Source organism: Rhinoraja longicauda, chromosome 11 (assembly GCF_053455715.1).
Source record: "Rhinoraja longicauda isolate Sanriku21f chromosome 11, sRhiLon1.1, whole genome shotgun sequence".
Lineage (NCBI taxonomy): Eukaryota > Metazoa > Chordata > Chondrichthyes > Rajiformes > Arhynchobatidae > Rhinoraja > Rhinoraja longicauda.
In genome coordinates, this window is record NC_135963.1 from 41,673,403 (window position 1) to 41,692,734 (window position 19,332).

Sequence of the window (19,332 nt, forward strand, 5' to 3'; positions counted from 1 at the left end):
GAGAGCACAAGTAGAGGGAGCCAAGGAGCTGTTCAATTAGAGAAGCATGCCACTGAATTCATGACTCGTACGCCACAATACAGTCATATTAGTAATGCTGGATTGCTAACACAACTTCATGAGATTGGGCAAACCTCCTGTAAAAAAAAATAACATTGTTTGATGCCATCTTCCACATATAAAAAGACAAGGACAGTGGGTGTAACATTCCAGTGTGTCAGGATGGGAAGGGTCTGTGCCCAAATGCAAGACTATGTTTCCTCTTCCACAGATGCTTCCTGACTTGCTTCCTCTCCTTTGAATGCTGAATGACACCATGATTCTGTTCCACGGACCTAACTTTCCCTTCATTAAAGTACAGTTCCACAGCCCCATCGTCTGCTGATGTGTGATGATGCATCCACAGGCCTCCATCACACCCCTTCAGTTGAGACAATTATTGGCTGCAGTCCCATGTTTGGGCTCATCCTGTATCCTTGCACGCAGTACGTAAGCTCCAACTCTAGAGAGAGAGATAACCAAATGGAAACCCTCGGGGACTTGGTGTCAGGACCATCACTGCATCCTATAGACTTGAATGGCTTGGACTACACAAACTGGAAGAGTGTAACATCAGGAGAGGCTCAAGAGCCTGAGATGGACCTGCACCATACGTGACTTGGACAGGGAGATCAAATTTCATCCCGACAGTTGAAGTATTTCAAGGAGAACAAGGAACCTGTGCAAAAAACAAAGTTCTAGAGGAACTCCACAGGTCAGGCAACATCTCTGGAGGGAAATGAGACAGCTGACTTTTCAGGTCAGGACCCTTCCTCAGACTGGAAAGAACGATGTGACTTATACTGAACAAGGAAATCGAGAAGGAATGAAGATCAAAGGGAGGAGGAGCTGAAAATGTTTGAGCGCAAAGCGTTGATCCCAAGTATCAATGGAATGCTGAACAAGAAGGAAGAAAGTTGATCTGACTGTGCAGTGCAAATAGCCTCCAGCTATTGAAAATCCAGGGAGATACGCAACTTAAAGAGCAACACCGTCTGATGGGTTAAAGATTACACAACAAGGAAAGAACAGAGCTTCACGATCCATAAACTGCTTACTGAGAAGCAATCTTTGAAACCCACAAGAAATGGGAAACCCAATTGTAAATTGTTACTGAATTATGAGGTAACAGGGGTTCAATTTAAAGGTACATTAGATCTATTGAGATGCAGGTCCCTGCCTGTCCCTGCACCAGCTGACAGAAAAACCTAAATTAATCCAACTGCCCTCACCCCTAGCTCTGTACACTCCCTCAACATCACATACATACCAATGTTTCTGTTAAAAGATGCAACAGTCTCTGCCCCCATCAGCACAGGAGACCATTCAGTCCATGTGCCAGCACACACAATCTTGTAAACTACTGCTCTTCAAGTACATGTCCGATTCACTTCTTGAAGTTCCAGTGGAATCCGTCACCACCACCCATTCATCATGTGCATTCCATATCTTAAAGACTATCCCTACGATGAAATTTATTCACAAAATGCTGGAGTAACTCAGCAGGTCAGGGAGCATCTCGGGAGAGAAGGAATGGGCGACGTTTCGGGTCGAGACCCTTCTTCAGACTGAAGAAGGGTCTCGACCCGAAACGTCGCCCATTCCTTCTCTTCTGAGATGCTGCCTGACCTGCTGAGTTACTCCAACATTTTGTGAATAAATACCTTCGATTTGTACCAGGATCTGCAGTTATTTTCTTATATAATCCCTACGATGAAATCTCATTTTCACCCCTTGTCAGAGTTATTCAGCATGGAAACAAGTCCTTCAGCCCAATTTGTCAATGCCAACTAGATTTTACAACTAAAATTTGTCCTATTTGCTTGTGTTTGCCCCATATCATTCTAAACCTTTTCTATCCATGTCTTTGAGACGTTGCCATTGTACCTGTCTCGACAGCTTCCTCTGGCAGCTCGTTTCACATTGCCTCTACTTCGTTTGCTCATTGCTTTAAATCTGTGATCTCTGGTTATCGAAGAGTTTCACAGAAGAAGCAGTTTTTCTTTTCTTGTTCAATCAAAATTCCCTCAACTGTGAACAGCTTTCTTAGGTCTCTCCTCAAAAGTTTCTTGGAAAGCTTGGCTTTCTCTCCACTTTCGTGTCTTTAGGAGACACTGACCTCAGATTTGGAATTAAATGTTGGTAGAAGTTTCCCTTTATACACCCTGCCAGCATTTTTTCTTTTCTCTGTTCTACCTCCTCCGTACATGCATCATTTAAACCTCATAGTTTTCAGTAGCTTTGTTATTGAACTTTATTAAATGTGGAAATAAGGAACTGTGGTTGCTGGTTTACAAAAAAATCCACAAAGTGCGGGAGTAACTCAGCAGGTCAGGCAGCATCTCTGGAGAACATGGATAGGTGACTTTTTGGGTCAGGACTAAAGAAGGGTCCTGAACTGAAACGTCACCTGTCCATGTTCTCCAGAGATGCTGCCTGACCCGCTGAATTACTCCAGCACTGTGTCATACTTGATAAATCATATGGTTCTCTTACTTCACCTTAGTTTTAATCTCTGTATTCTTCTGAAACTACCATTAGATCATTGACTTCCCATTTCCCTGAACAGCATTATATGTATTTCCCACACTATTCAACTTGTTCATGAAGTTTAAGTTTAGGTTAGTGTCATACGTACTGAGGTACAGTGAAAAGCTTTTGTTGCGTGCTAACCAGTCAGTGGAAAGACAATACATGATTCCAATCGAGCCGTCCACAGTGTACAGATACGTGATAAAGGGAATAACGTTTAGTGCAAGATAAAGTCCAGTAAAGTCCGATTAAAGATAGTCTGGGGGTCTCCAGTGAGATAGATAGTAGCTCAGGACTGCTCTCTAGTTGTGGATAGGATGGTCCAGTTGCGTGATCATGAGGATTTCCCCCAAAGAGGGGGCAAACTTTCTCTGTGAAGCTCGACTCTACAAACAAGGGATTATCTTCATTCCAGACAGATGCTATCTCTGCAGACAACCCTTCCCTTGTCTCACTGGCTGCATTGCCTCCACGTAAATGTCTCCTCCCATACCCAGCCCTGCAACATTCCTGCCTATTCTTCTTTTGTTCAGCTGGTCTCTATTAATGCTTGCAGCTATTTTGAGATTATGACAAAACCTGGTGCCTAGCTTTCTCCATACAAGTTCCACCACTTTGATCCATGCCATTAGCTTCAATGACAACTGTATCTTTTGGCTGCACTGCTTTTCACTGCAGAAATGTTCCGCTGTTGCAAAAGGAATAGGTAACGACTGCAAAGAATACTGTCCATGTTCAAGATTTAGTTTCCACCTGGAAAATTTCGTTTAGTTTCATTAGTTTAATTTAGTTTCATTCAGTCCAGCATCCATACTCAACCATCGTAACCCATTGTCAGGCATTTATGACAGGATAATATTCTTGTCCCAACATTAAATATCCCCCATCATTATCATTCCTCTACTCACAGTGTCACAATATTGCTTAGGCCAACCCTGAAATAATTGATTAGCTACCTCAGTACTGCACATCAGCTAGACAAGCCCCTTCTATTCCATCATTCGAGACCTGGTTGCCTCCACCATCCAAATCAACAATCACCTCCTGATCTCTAAGTATTCCAACACTGCTTCAATTGATCTAATGTTCCAGATCCAGATCCTCTGGCAGCCAAGCTGTGAAGATGCTTTCTGAACCAAGAGATCCTGAGCAGTATAAACATACAGTGGCACACACTTCCAACACCAAGACCCACTGAGGAAACATGACAAGACACAGTGTTGGAGTAACCCAGCAGGTCAGGCAGCATCTCTGGAGAACATAGATAGGTGACGTTTCGGGTTGGCACCCTTCTTCAGACTGAAGTTAGACTGAGTCAGAAAGCAGAGAGTCCTGACCCGAAACGTCATCTATCTGTTCTCCAGAGATGCTGCGTGACCCGCTGAGTTACACCAGCACTTTGTTTCTTTTTTTGTAAACCATCGTCTGCAGTTCCTTGCTTCTACACAAAGGAAAGCTGATGGATCATACATATAACCAGAAATATTAACCATCACAAATCTTCCCTGCCCTGCACAGCTATGTCCCTCCCAATTCAATACGTAATTAATTTGTTTTTCCTGAATCGCTAGAACCAAACCCTTATAAGAATCAAACTCATTGTATTCCCTTCACCACTGTATGAAAACAAACTTCGGTCCAATACTACCTCCTGAGGAGTTGAATTGCCACGCAAATCGAGTCGCCACAGTCGAAGGAACGCTGTTTCAGTCTCACCGATGTCCGTATTGGTTATACAATACACCCACTGCCACCAGTGAGGGGAATGCAGCCACTCAGAGAGTAGCTAACTGAACCTCCTACGTGGCAAATTACACCACTTATCCAATTAAATGAGTTATTGCTTGGTCCAACCCATTGTTAAGAAGCAAGCTAAATATTCAACCCTTCATACCAGATACGTAAAAGGAAGAGACCCAGTAAAGCCAATAAAGGAAAAGTCCATTTTCATCATGATAAATGTTTTCCTGAGGCCGAACTCCTCATATTTCTTGGGCTTCCCCCTGTACGTCTCTCAAAACTCGATTCCTGTTGCAAGGGTGAGGAGTAATTGACAGCACAAAATGGACTTCCTGATATACTAACAGAAAAGAGCTAAAAAAGAATATCGAGGGCAGTCAGGGTGGATGGATCAAATGGCCCCGATCTATATTACTTTCATGACCTTAATTATTAAGATATGGTTACATGTCTTCTTTTCACAAATGAGGCAGACTGGATTACCTCTTCATATTCTTAGCACTTAAATTCCACAAGAAGTGACTTTCAATGTCTCATTCCCTACAGCTAACCTTGAATTGGCTATTGAGATCAGTTTGCAAGATGATGTTTAAGGTTAAGAAAGGATGTGCTTAAAGTTTGTGCATGATTAAACGTGCCTGGAAGCTTTTATACTGTAGACATTACACAAGAAAATCCCTAAATCTTCTGCAATTTCACAGCAAGGCTCGTGGTGCTTGGTGTGAAATCATGCCACCCACGTGAACTAATGCGCAATTACACACAGAAGTTGGCATGTTGTTGATGGAGATGTGACACTTGGCTTCATTCACATCTCTCACCATTAATTGGCATGACATTCCTATACTTTCCACAAGAATCTGTTGTCATTTCTAGTCAGAGCACCCATTTGGTAATACAATAAGAGTATGTGCTTACACAGAGAACTAACGATAGGAAGGGAAGAGTAAATACAAGATAGTTTTCAAGATCAGTATGTTGAGTTATTAAACAGGAAACAGTCCATTTTAGATCTAGCAGTGGGCTTTGAGGACGGGTTCACCAAGGGACCTTTAGAGAAGAATTATCATAACATGTTGGAATTTTATATTAAGATTTAAAGTGATTTGGTTTAAATCTAAACGGAGCAATCTATGTAAGTATGAAGCATGACTGACAATGGTAGTTTGGGTAACAGCTATGAAAGTGGTCAAGAATGGTCAAACAGTTAAAGAATTAAGATATAGTTTACAACAAAAATATATCCCTTAAAGGCACAAGGACCCAACAGGAAAATCTGCACAAAAACCTCTAACAAGGATGAAGACGGTATTAGATCAGATTGGAGGAAGGGGAAGAGTGAAAAATAATCACATTTACTGATGATACAGAAAGAGAGGGAGGGCAGGTTGTGCTGGGGGTATTTAGACTCTGCACAGAATATAGATAGGATGAATGAGTGGAAGAAAACTTGACCAAACGGAGTTTAATGTGTGAAAATGTGAGATCATGTACCTTGGTAAAAGGAATCTAAAGGCAAGTTATCATCTAAATGGAGCAACTGTGCAAATGAATGAAGTACAGAAGAATCTAGGTGTTCATTTGCTTGAAACTCAGAAATATAGTAGGCAGATGCAGCAAGTAGTTAGAAAAGCAAATGGCATATTATCATTTCTTGCAAGGATTTGGAATTTAGAAATAGAGAATTATAACATTTATACAGGGTAATGGTGAGGCCACATTTGGGAGTATTGTGCACTGTTTTGGTCTCCTGACTTAAGAAAAGATAAACTAGCACAGGAGTTCAAAGCAGATCCACTGGGCAACTTCTTGGCATGAGAGGGTCTTCCTTTCACAATCAGCATAAACGTTGGATCTGAATTATTTGGTGTAGAAGAATAAGGCAATCTTATTGAAGCATGTAAGTCCTGAGTAGGCATAGCAGGGTCGGTATCGAAATGTTTCCACGAGTGGGAGTACATCAGAAGAGGTGACATAGAGGATGGCAAATCTCTGGAATTCATTATCCCACAGGGTTATGAAGGCTAAAATTACTGGAAATATTTTAAGAGGAGGTAGTTACATTTTTGAAAGATTGGGGAGATTGAGGGCTTTAATCAAGGCTCATGGTCGAAGCCTTGATCGTCCATAGGGGAGATGAGGCCTGAGGCAGTTCATCCGTAAATGTTGAATGGTGGAGCAGGTTTGAGTGACCAGCTCCTATTTTGTGTTCTAGTCAAGAAAAAGCCATTCAATATTGTGAAAAAAAGCAGCTAACTTGAATGTTGGGAACATAGAAACAGAAAATAGGTGCAGGAGGAGGCCATTCGGCCCTTCGAGCCAGCACCGCCATTCATTGTGATCATGGCTGATCGTCCACAATCAATAACCTGTGGCTGCGTTCTCCCCATATCCCTTGATTGCACTAGCCCCTAGAGCTCTATCTAATTCTCTCTTAAATCCATCCAGTGATTTGGCCTCCACTGCCCTCTGTGGCAGAGAATTCCACAAATTCACAACTCTCTGGGTGAAAAGGTTCCTTCTCACCTCAGTTTTAAATGGCCTCCCCTTTATTCTAAGACTATGGCCCCTGGTTCTGGACTCGCCCAACATTGGAAACATTTTTCCTGCATCTAGCTTGTCCAGTCCTTTTATAATTTTATATGTTTCTATAAGATTCCCTCTCATCCTTCTAAACTCCAGTGAATACAAGCCTAGTCTTTTCAATCTTTCCTCATATGACAGTCCCGCCATCCCAGGGATCAATCTCGTGAATCTACGCTGCTCTGCCTCAATTACAAGGATGTCCTTCCTCAAATTAGGAGACCAAAACTGTACACAATGCTCCAGATGTGGTCTTACCAGGGCCCTATAGAACTGCAGAAGAACCTCTTTATTCCTATACTGAAATCCTCTCGTTATGAAGGCTCGTTATGAACATTTCATGATTCAGCAAAAACAGACCACCAGAGATGGCAATGGTAATACTGATTAACTAAGACAAGCCCATCTACTTTCATTGCCGAGTACTTGCTTTATAATTCCTGTAAAGATCACTAGAGGGCACTGTTACAAAACTACCAGGTGACACACGACCTGATGCACTTAAATTCAGAGACTGGGTTTAAGGTGAGAACAGTACAAAATATTGTTTTATTTTCTTTTGGGGATATTTTTAAGTACTGTTTTTTGTGTGAAATAATTAATTCCATTCTTCAACCACAAGATAAAGTGGGATTGATGCAGAGTTTTGAAAATGTGATGCAGAACTTTGAAAATGACAATTAAGGGGTAGGTCATGTGAGTGAGAGTGTGAGCACGTGGGAACGTGTGCGTGTGTATGTGTGAGTGTGTATGTACATGTGCACATGTGTTTATGTGTGAGCGTATGGGATGGTGGGGGCAATGAACTGTCCTCAGAGATTTGTACCATCTGAATATTTTGGAGTGGATGGAGCCAGCACTAGAAACTTACAAAATTCTTAAGGGGTTGGACAGGCTAGATGCAGGAAGATTGTTCCCGATGTTGGGGAAGTCCAGAACAAGGGGCTCACAGTTTAAGGATAAGGGGGAAGTCTTTTAGGACCGAGATGAGAAAGTTTTTTTTCACACAGAGAGTGGTGAATCTGTGGAATTCTCTGCCACAGAAGGTAGTTGAGGCCAGTTCATTGGCTATATTTGAGAGGGAGTTAGATGTGGCCCTTGTGGCTAAAGGGATCAGGGGGTATGGAGAGAAGGCAGGTACGGGATACTGAGTTGGATGATCAGCCATGATCATATTGAATGGCGGTGCAGGCTCGAAGGGCCGAATGGCCTACTTCTGCACCTATTTTCTATGTTTCTATGTGACACAGCTGAGTTCTCCCTTTTCCCAAGAATGGTTGCCTTTCAAAATACTGCTTTTGTAAAAATGTTAAAAATGCAATGTACAGATAATTATAAAAACAGAAATTGCTGCACATCTTCAATCTCTGATAGTTATCGACTCAGTTCTCATCACCACAAACGCTGCCCGACCTGCTGAGCATTCCCAGCATTCTCAATTTTTAATTCCGATTTCCAGCATTTGTATTACTTTTAGTTCAGTTCAGAGATAGACCAGGGAAACAGGCCCCCTCACCTCACCGAATCTGCAACGATCAGCGATCCCCGCACACTAACACTATCCTACCCACCAGGGACAATTTACCATTTTTACCAAAGCCAATTATCCTACAAACCTGTACATTTTTGGAATGTGGAATGATACCGGAACACCCGGGGAAAACCCATGTGGTTACAGGGAGAACGTACAAACTCCATACAGACATCACATGTTGTCAGGATCGAACCTGGGTCGCTGGCGCTGTAAGGCAGCAACTCTACCACTGTGCCACCATGCCACACACTTCTGCGTGAGTGGTAGTGTTAAAATTTAGGTGAAATCTTGGCTACAATCAATGTCGTTGATTGAATTCTTGCCTCAGAGTCGAATGTTTGTGAGCGTTTGCCCCATTTCAGAAATAAGCACAAAGATCACAACTGATATCTCAGTGTAGCATTGAGGGAATGCTGCACTGTCAGAGGTGTAGTCTCTAGAGGAATGTGCTAACTCCAGCATCTGTAACCTCTCTCAGCTGGACACAAAAATAAATCCACGGCAGTGGACACACTGGGACTATCCCAGTGTGAAGGGACACACTGGGACTATCCCGGGTGTTCCGGCTAATATTTATATATTCACTATAATATCATGAAGCTGGTCATTCTCACTAGGCAGGTGATCTAGTCAGAATCACAAACTCACAAGAGCTTACTGTGTGCAAGCTGACAGCTGGCTGTTGTTTCCTACATTGAAACAGAGGCCACAAATGTAAAGAACTTCATTAGTTCTGAAACCATCGGGATGACCTTAGGTTAAGAGAGGGACTATAAAACTGCAAGTTTTGGATCATGTTTGGAGGGTTGGGTATAATTCTGGCCTAACCTTCTGAGAGATGCGAAGAAAAGATTTATGACAGTGAGAACCAGGCTGAACATTACAAGCTGAAAAAGGAAGGCAAAATAAAAAATAAAAGGAAAAAATGATGGGCAATATAACAGGGAACAAATCTAAAGGATATAAATCGCAAGGGGCTGGTAAAAAAAATGAGGGCTGATTAAAGATAGAGAAGATATCTACAGTCTGTATTAAGTTTAATCTGACCAGGTGTGAGATGTTGCAAAAGGACACTGTGCACTAAGACACTAAGAGTAACTCAGTGGGTCAGGCAGTATTTCTAGAGTAACATGGATAGGTGACGTTTCAGGTTGGGAACCTTCTTCAGACTGGTTTAGGGGCGGGGGGAGGTGGAAGAAAGCTGGGAGGAACACACTTGGGAGGCAGGGCAAAGCGTGGCAGGTGGACATGGGTGTCGAGGATTTTTGATAGGCAGATGGTTAGAACAAAGGCCAGAGGTTAAAGCAATAAGGTATAAGGCAATAGGGTTGAAGAGTTGAAAATTATGGAGCAAGAGGGAGAAGGGGGAGGGGAGAAATAGGTGCAAGTTCAGATGGAGCACAGGGAGGGGGAGGAATGGGGTTGTTAGCGGTTACTTAAAATTGGAGAATTTAATGTTAAAACTATATAAGGGGAAGGTATATAGTTAATGGTAAGATCCTTAACAGCACTGATGTACAAAGGGATATTGGCCTCTAAGTCCATAGCTCCCTGAAAGTGGCAGCAAAGAGATAGAATGGTAAGGAAGGCACATGGTATGTTTGCCTTCCTCAGTTGATGCATTGAGTGTAAGAATGAGGATGTTACATTACAGCTGTATAGGACTTTGGTTAGGCCCCATTTGGATATTGTGTGCAGTTCTTGTTGCCACATTATTGGAAGGATTACAGTAGAGGCTTTGTAGAGGGTGCGGAAGAGGTTCATCGGAATGCTGTTTCGATCAGAGGGTATTAGCTATAAACATGGTTGGACAGATTTGGATTGTTTTCCCTGGAGTGTCAAAGGCTGAGGGGAGATAATAGAAGTTACGAGAGGCATAGATAGGGTTGACAGTCAAAACCTTTTTCCCATGGTGGAAATGTCACAGCTTTAAGGTGAGAGCGCCAAAGTTTAAAGATGTGCGGGGCAAGTTTTTTTTCCCAGAGAGGGGTCGGTGCCTGGAATCCACAGCCAGGGGTGGTGATGGAGGCAGATACGATGGTGGCATTTAAGAGGTTTTGCAGACACACGGATATGCAGAGAATGGATGGATACGGATCACATGCAGGCAGAGATTAGTTTAACCTGGCATCATATTCGATACAGACACTGTGGACCAATGGGCCTGTTCCTGTGCTGTACTATTCTACATTAAAACCCAACAGTGCAGAACTTCAAGATCTTCTGACCTGCCAACTTTGCATTTTGGAGGATCACCAGTACCCATTCCTGGGGTTTGTGTCTCCTTCTTGGTCATGCCTGTGCTCTCCAGACTCCCTCTTAGCTGTTCAGCTTTCATTAGTGTCCCTCATAACCAGTCCCAGTGTCTCCGATCCTCCCTCATGTGCTTCAAAAGTGTGCAACGTCTACCAAGATCAGGCTCAACCCACCCTGCAGCAGACTCACTAATTATCGCAGAGTAAATATTACTTTTCTATGACTTTGTTTTGTACAGAATTGCCATAATTAAATGCGGTGTCAGCTGTGGAGCAGGTCAAGTCTATTGACATCTGAGCCCCAATGTGTTCTGCAGTTCCACACCTCAATGAAGAAGTCTGAAATGTGCTGCCCAAGAGAAGTTATCCATTGTTCTCTTCTAAACGGCTGGCACAAAGTGCATTTCAGCCCAATGAGATGACAACGAAAGGAGGAGGTGCAGGAAAGACTTGCTACGCTTTCAGTAAATAATTCTAAGATAATTCTAAGGATCCCAAACATCCTACGTTGCCAAGGAAGATGGGAATGGAGGTTCTGAAGGTCCTGCTGCAATAACCTTCCAATCCTCCCGAAACATAGGGGAGGTGCCAACGGATTAGAAAATGGCCAATGTAACACTCTTGTTCAAAATGTGCACTGCAACCACAGAATATTCTGTTTAACATCTGAAGGGAAGTTTTAGAAACAATGACCTCGAAACACTAAAAGGCTCTTGAAGAATTTGGTATAAATAAAAGACCAGTTAATGGCAAATGATCTGATTGAATTTTTCATGAGGTATCTGAGAAGGTCAGTGTAAGGAATACAGTAGATGTCATCGATATTAATGTTCAAGTGGTTGATAAAGTTCCATACACAAGCCTCGTTCGCAAAGTTGTAACCTGTGGCATTAAAGTCTCAATAGATGTCTGGATAGGAGATCGGCTTAATAGGGGAAAGCAGGGAGCAATGGTGGTTTCCCAGACTGGAGGATGGGAAACAGTGAGATTCCTCTGGGGTCAGTGCTGAATTCGCTGCTTGTTTTAAGGGCAGAAACGGATGTGGAGGGTCAAATTTTCACATCTGCAAGTGACACAAACCTTGGATGTGTAGTAAGGAGTGAGGCCAAGTTTGAACTGTGAGACACAACCAAGTTGGCTAAATAGGCAGACGAGTGGCAGATGAAGTTTAATGTTAAGTGAAACACTGGCAGAAAATATGCAAGAATGATCTAGTCAATGGACAGTTTTCAAGGGGTATGCTGGAATAGAGATATTTGGTTGTGTAAGTATATAAAGGATTGAAATCTGCAGGATATATTGAGAGAGGCATGAGTAAAGCATAAATTTATAAGAGAGATTTAGGGTTATTAAATACTGTTTGGGACACAGCTGAAGTAGTGTCCAATTCAGGCCACCAGATTTTAAGACGGATGTGAAAATCCTCGCTAGGATGCAGATGATATTTAATGGAATGTTTCAAAGGATGAGGATTTCAGCGATAAGTTAGACTGCAGAAGCTACAACACCTCCTTAGAGCAAAGAATGTTGACAGAAAGTTTAGTACAAGTGAAGTTTAATAGAGATAGAGGTTTAGATTTAGGTTTGTTATTGTCACATGTACCAAGGTACTGTGAAAAGCTTTGGTTTGTATGCTATCCAAACTGATCAGGTATACCATACATAAATACAATCAAGTCAAACTCAAATACAACAGACAGGGCGAAATACAGAGTGCAGAATATAGTTCTCAACGTTGCAGCGCATGACTATAGTCAATAGACAATAGGTGCAGGAGGAGGCCATTCGGCCCTTCGAGCCAGCACCGCCATTCAACGTGATCATGGCTGATCATTCTCAATCAGTACCCCGTTCCTGCCTTCTCCCCATACCCCCTGACTCCGCTATCCTTAAGAGCTCTATCTAACTCTCTCTTGAATGCATTCAGAGAATTGGCCTCCACTGCCTTCTGAGGCAGAGAATTCCACAGCTTCACAACTCTCTGACTGAAAAAGTTTTTCCTCGTCTCAGTTCTAAATATCCTACCCCTTATTCTTAAACTGTGGCCCCTTGTTCTGGACTCCCCCAACATTGGGAACATGTTTCACTGCCTCTAACGTGTCCAACCCCTTAATAATCTTATACGTTTCGATAAGATCTCCTCTCATCCTTCTAAATTCCAGTGTATACAAGCCTAGTCGCTCCAGTCTTTCAACATATGACAGTCCCCTGACTGGTGTATGACTGATGTAGATGGGGTGGATAGAGAGACACCGTCTACAACTCTCCGCACTTTCTTGTGGTCTTGGGTAGAAGAGTTGCCAAACCAAGTTATAATGCTTCTGATTGGTTGCTTTCTGTTATGCTGACTCTCACTGGCATGCAATCCCATGGGGGCTTATTCTGACTGCAGTTCAATCCCATGGGGGCTCACTCTCACATACAGCTTGTATGCAGGCAGGTCATGTATTGCTGAGCAGGTATTTGGGACAGTATGTGCTGAAACAGCACAAGTTTGCATTAGACTTTGAGTGAATAGATAACAAGTGTGCATTGAGGGCAAACGTATGTGTTAGAGATTAATTCAGTATTAAGAAGAGTAGATATATTAGAGATTGTCCGGGTATTTGAGAGTTAGTGTGGTGGAAGGAACTGCAGATGCCGGATTACACCGAAGATAGACACAAAATGCTGGAATAACTCAACGGGGCAGACAGCATCTCTGGAGGAATGGGTGACGTTTCAGGTCGAGACCCTTCTTCAGATTGAGAGTTAGAGGAAAAGGAAACAAGACATATAGACAGCGATATAGAGAGATATAGAACAAAGAAATGAAAGGTCTGCAAAAAAGTAACGATGATTAAGGAAACTGTCCATTGTTGGTTGTGGGCTCGGTGAAAACTCACCAGGACGCCAGTGAAACTAATACGATGGGAGAGGGAAGGAGAGAAGGGGATTCAAGGGTTACTTGAAGTTAGAGAAATCAATATTCATACCGCTGGATTGTATGTTGTCCAAGTAAAAAATGAGGCGCTGTTCCTCCAATTTGCATTTGGCCTCATTCTGACAATGGAGGAGAGTTAGTGTGTTTGAGTGTGTGTATAAAGTAGTGTATTAGAGATCATATATCATATCATATCATTATATATACAGCCGGAAACAGGCCTTTTCGGCCCTCCAAGTCCGTGCCGCCCAGCGATCCCCGTACATTAACACTATCCTATACCCACTAGGGACAATTTTTACATTTACCCAGCCAATTAACCTACATACCTGTACGTCTTTGGAGTGTGGGAGGAAACCGAAGATCTCGGAGAAAACCCACGCAGGTCACGGGGAGAACGTACAAACTCCTTACAATGCAGCACCCGTAGTCAGGATCGAACCTGAGTCTCCGGCGCTGCATTCGCTGTAAAGCAGCAACTCTACCGCTGCAGTGTGTACCTGGGGCTCAGCTTTCAGAATGTTGGGGTGAGGTGAATGGGAAGGATATGTGAGCATTAAGGTTAGTATTGTCTTTCTACCTCAAGCACAGATACAACAGCAGTAAATACAGAATTGTGGTTCAATGTCATCTATTGCATCAAAGGATGGCAGTTCAATCCTGGCCACTGTAGGCTGGGTAGGCAGGAGAGGGACCTGTCCTACACATTGTGTGCATGCATACGGTATTATTATTGAGTCTGTAAGAGTGCGCATGTCTGTGCAACATCTGTAAACGAGTGTGTATGTTTGTAAGGGTGTGTGTGAATGAGTGTACACCATTATGCAATGTGTGTGAACAAGTGTGCATTAACATGTGTGTGAGAGTGAGTTTAAGATTACAGAAGTGATAGGAGACCTTGCAGAATAAGATCAGTAACAATGGATCAATTTGTTATCTGGGGTTGGCTCCTGAGTGATAACTAAACCACAGTATATTGCCAAACTGCAATTGTTCTATCTCTAAGCATGTATAAGAATGCTGTGCCACAGGGGATACTGTGCAGATTGTTCAGCCACAGGGTGCACAGACCGTTCTTTCCCTGTAGGTGAAAGGCCGATTGAATGAACACATTTATCATCCTACTCCAGAACAGATGTTGTGAGCTATTTTTTTCACTTTAACAAGCGTGTGTGCGTCGATAGGAGTGTGGGTGTGAGGGTGGTTACCTCGAAGAGCAGCAGGTCGATGATGTGGAAGACCATGCAGAGGGGGAACTTGGCAGTGAAGAGCGTGAGAAACCACTGTGAGGCATACATGTGTGCCTCCAAGTTCAGGTCCACAAAGTGGTTGTAGAGTTCCGGCAGCTGCTCCTGCAAACAATAAGCAACAGTCAGGGGTTTTACTCTTAACACTCACTTCCCCAAGTAACTGGCAGCACAAACTGGCTCACCTCTTCATAGACAAGGTGCGGCCTACATTTTCCCAGTGAATGAAGTTAACAACATAGGTTTGAAGTTAACAACATCTGTATCACTGGCAGCCTGCACAATGTAACAAGATATATTTTGAAAAGACAAATCTGAATCTAATCAGCCAATTGTTGAAATGGAGAAATGGGAGATAGTGAATGAGGGATGGGAAAGCCAGCTAAAGTAGTTCAGAACTACTTTAGGGAGTTGGCTGCGCCTAACGGCTGCGGCTCTCTGGCAGTCTGTTTGTCTTTTTTTCTTTTTTGTTTGTTTGTGTCGGTGTTTGGGATGGTTTTTGTTTCTGTTTTTGGCTGTGTATGTGTGGGGGGGTGGGGGGGGGTGGGGCGGGGGAAACCTTTCTTTTATTAGGTCTCTTCCCCGGGGCGCAGCTCGCCCGCGGGGCCTTCCATCGCCCGGCGTGGCTCGGCCGCTGGACTTAACATCGCCGGCGCGGCTCGGCCGCGGGACGTTTCAGTGCCCGGTGCGGCTTGGCCGCGGGATGTTTCAGTGCCCGGTGCGGCTCGGCTGCGGGACTTAACATCGCCGGCGCGGCTCAGCTGCAGGACGTTTCAGTGCCCGGTGTGGCTCGGCTGCGGGACGTTTCAGTGCCTGGTGCGGCTCGGCCGCTGGACTTAACATCGCCGGCGCGGCTCGGCTGCGGGACGTTTCAGTGCCCGGTGCAGCTCGGCTGCGGGACGTTTCAGTGCCCGGTGCGGCTCGGCTGCGGGACGTTTCAGTGCCCGGTGCGGCTCGGCCGCGGGACGTTTCGGTGCCCGGTGCGGCTCGGCCGCTGGACTTAACATCGCCCGGTGCGGCCACGGGACGTTTCGGTGCCCGGGGCGGCTCGGCCGGGGGGCCTTCCAACCCCTTGCGGAGGCTGTGCGTGTCGGTTGCCTCGGTAGGGGTCGAGCTGTCTGTCCGTGGGTGCGGGGGAGGAGAGGGGAAGTTTTGTTGCCTCCATCACAGTGAGGGGGTGTTTGGAGTCACTGTGATGGATGTTTGTGTTGGGGTCGTGTGTCCTGTGTTCTTTTCTTTTTTTGCTGTGACTGCTGAAATTTCGTTCGGTGTTGTGCCGAGTGACAATAAAGTTTTGTTATGTTAACCAAAACATTGCTGCAAATGCTGGGAACATCAGCAGGTCAGACAGCATCAGGGAAAGTTGACACAAAAAGCTGGAGTAACTCAGTGGGACAGGCAGCATCTCTGGAGAGAAGGAATGGGTGACGTTTCAGGTCGAGACCCTTCTTCAGTCTCGACCCGAAACGTCACCCATGCCTTCTCTCACGAGATGCTGCCTGTCCCGCTGAGTTACTCCAGCTTTTTATGTCTATCTTCGGTTTAAACGAGCATCTGCTCTTCCTTCTTACACACAGGGAAGGGACCATTTATTACAGTAGTTTGGATAAAAAAGTCAGGAATATGAACCATTAACTCTGCTCCTCTCTTCACAATTGCTGCCTGACCTGCTGTTTCCAGCATTCTGTTTTTATCCCAGATTTCCAGCATCGATGAATACAGTGACTGTGTTATAACAGTGCAACACAGCCCAGAAGGAAGAAAACATTTCCAAGCTGATAAGCATTGATGAACGAAGCTACAACAACTGGAAATGTTACCTGAACAAGGTTGGATGAGATGCTGACATTTGTTAGGTTCAGTATATAAATAGATAAGGTTCCATTATATAATTTATTGACGTGACTTCTAATTTCGTAAATGGCCCAGCAAGGTTACAAGAATACAGCTGAGTGGTTCTTTTCACACATTTGTTGTTTGTTGGAAATGTGGTGGTGTTTCTGTGACCAACCTCTGAGCCTGGTGCCAGGCAACTGAGCTCTTCTAGACACAAAATGCTGGGGCAAATCAGCGGGTCGGGCAGCATCCGGAGAAAAAAGGACAGGTGACGTTTCAGGTCTGGACCCTTCTTAGTCTGAAGATATCTTTGGTATAACCCAGCATCTACAGTTTTGACTTTTGGCGTGGAATTGGAATGTTTGATTTGCATCCCGTCCCATCTATCTCCCGAAACATTTATTCCTTTCACCATCACTGTGTAGTCTGAAGAAGGGTTTCCACCCAAAACGTCACCTATTCCTATTTAATCGATGTTTTAAGAAATATTGATTGCCCTAGAGCGTGTCTTGAGCGCAGGTGTGCCTCAGAGGCAAGAGCGTCATACACTGAACATAGTGCATACTGACCCGGCGTGGGCAGACCGCTGTGAGGGAGGGGGGAGGAACAAAGGGGGAACTGGTGCAGGAGGGGGAATTTGTAACTTTGTAAGCGCCCTTTATGGACGACTATTTGCATACCTTGGGTATGCAAGCAAAGAATCTCACTGTGACTTTCACATGTGACAATAAAGTATTCATTCAATCCAAAGTGAAATAGCAAGGGTACAATATTAATACAGCTGTTGATCCAGTCTGATTGCAGCTCTTGATTGGAATTATTTTTTAAATTTGAATTTACTTTAAACAATGTAAACCTATTTAAGCAATTAAAGCCAGGGGGTGATATACACAACTGGTAATTGAATTCTATAAATACAAGAAGAAAGAAAGGTGAACGGCACAACGAGGTGTGCTACAATTATTTACGGTAATGAAGTTTAATTATAATATTACAGAAGCTAGAATTTAAATTTGAGCCTTGTTTTATTATGTCTTTTGAAGTAATAAATCAAACTATATACTCCGGGTATACATGGGTAACAGCAAGATCAGTTTGGTCCTTGGATGTGTCCTTCAATTTATCGCCAGTGTATTAAAAAGGTGAGGCGTTCTGGTCCCTCCCCACCCCACTCTGCGTCCACTGATACACACAGCTCTTCTTTAATTCCAACTACCTCAATGGATTTGAAAATTGGGAAGCTTCAACAGCAGTAATTTGCACGACACACTATTTGCCTAGGCAGCAAATTTCAACGCCTAACTCCATGTACACTTCAGTGATAAACATTCAAATACAAAGACTGTATTCTATATGGTACCAAAAAAAGGACAAAATGGAGGACAGATTACAAAGCTTGCAGAATGACAATGGATCTTCAGTAAAACACAAAGTCCTGGAGTAACTCAACGGGTCAGGCAGCATCTGTGGAAGGAATGGATGGGCGACATTTCGAGTTGGAACCCTTCTATGGAATCAATGGATTTAAGTAATAAAAAGAAACTGCAGGTGCTGGTTGATACCAAACATAGCCACTAAATGCTGGAGAAACTTCAGACTTCAGTTTGAAGGAGGGTTCTAACTAGAAACGTCACCTAACCATTTTCTCCAGAGATGCTGCCTGACTTACTGAGTTACTCCAGCATTTTGAGCTTATCAATGGATTTAACATTGCTCATCTCTCCTCAGAAAAATAAAGACAGCATGTGCTTCTGAGAAAGTAAATGCCGAACTGGAATAGAGAAATGGGTGGTTCTGAACATAGAGACAAGCAAACAATTCCCACTCCCCTGTATTGGACTTATACTCCTGAACCCACAAATGCAATGCCTCCTCTCCACAGGGATGTGCACTAACCCACCTCCTCTGAACAGCCCACCTCCCAATCACAGCAGACCTCCACCTCAGGAATACCTTCTTCCTCTTCTTCTTTCGTATGTCAACTATGTCTGCTTCTTCCTTCGTATGTCAAAAGTGGCAATTGGTGCTTCAGAGTACCATAGTTGACGCATTGCTGCAAATTTTGCCAGTTCCGTAGAACTACCCAGGGTGGACGACGAGAACGTAAAGCAGCTCCCACCCCAGGACTACCTTCTGATGCTAAGGTCAATAGGCTACTGAACCAAATCCACTCCACCCACGTACATCAACTTCCTTTTTCTAAACACATATAAGTTACATTTCATGCAAATTAACCCAAATTTTACTTAAATATGGCCAATACCTGGAGTAGCCTTTCCAGCTGGTAAAACTTGCAATGGAGATCTTCAAAATTGTTTTTGTAGAGCTCTCGGAGACCGTAGTCATACATGATCTTCACCAGGACACAAAACGCCTGTTCTTCTGGCATCTGCGGAAAGACAATGACTCTACATCAGGTTCCACTGCATTTCCCATGCAGATGTGGGCATGATGGACTCTTTGTGATACAGGGAATGGAGCCAGCCACAGGGAAAGGGATCTTGTGGGCCACGGGGAGGTGGGATAATGTGCGAGAGCCAGCCCAGCAGTGTGAAATAGGTTCAGTGTTGAATCCTGCATTGTGAAGCAGCTCTGCTGGAATACATCTGTTGGTTTGGAGTAGGCCCTTTGCCTGGATTGGCC

At 43.9% G+C, this 19,332-nt stretch overlaps 1 protein-coding gene across 3 annotated transcripts in view; it reads right to left on the reverse strand.

Moving 5' to 3' along the window:
* Window positions 1-19,332, reverse strand: part of rabgap1l (RAB GTPase activating protein 1-like) — a 252,872-nt gene that overhangs the window by 79,619 nt on the left and 153,921 nt on the right. For all 3 annotated transcript variants that reach the window (XM_078407465.1, XM_078407464.1, XM_078407466.1), the window contains exons 16-17: window positions 18,953-19,078; window positions 14,815-14,958 (exon numbers count right to left, since the gene is read on the reverse strand). In XM_078407465.1, the coding sequence (XP_078263591.1) occupies window positions 14,815-14,958; window positions 18,953-19,078 (270 nt within the window). The remainder of the gene's footprint in view (window positions 1-14,814; window positions 14,959-18,952; window positions 19,079-19,332) is intronic.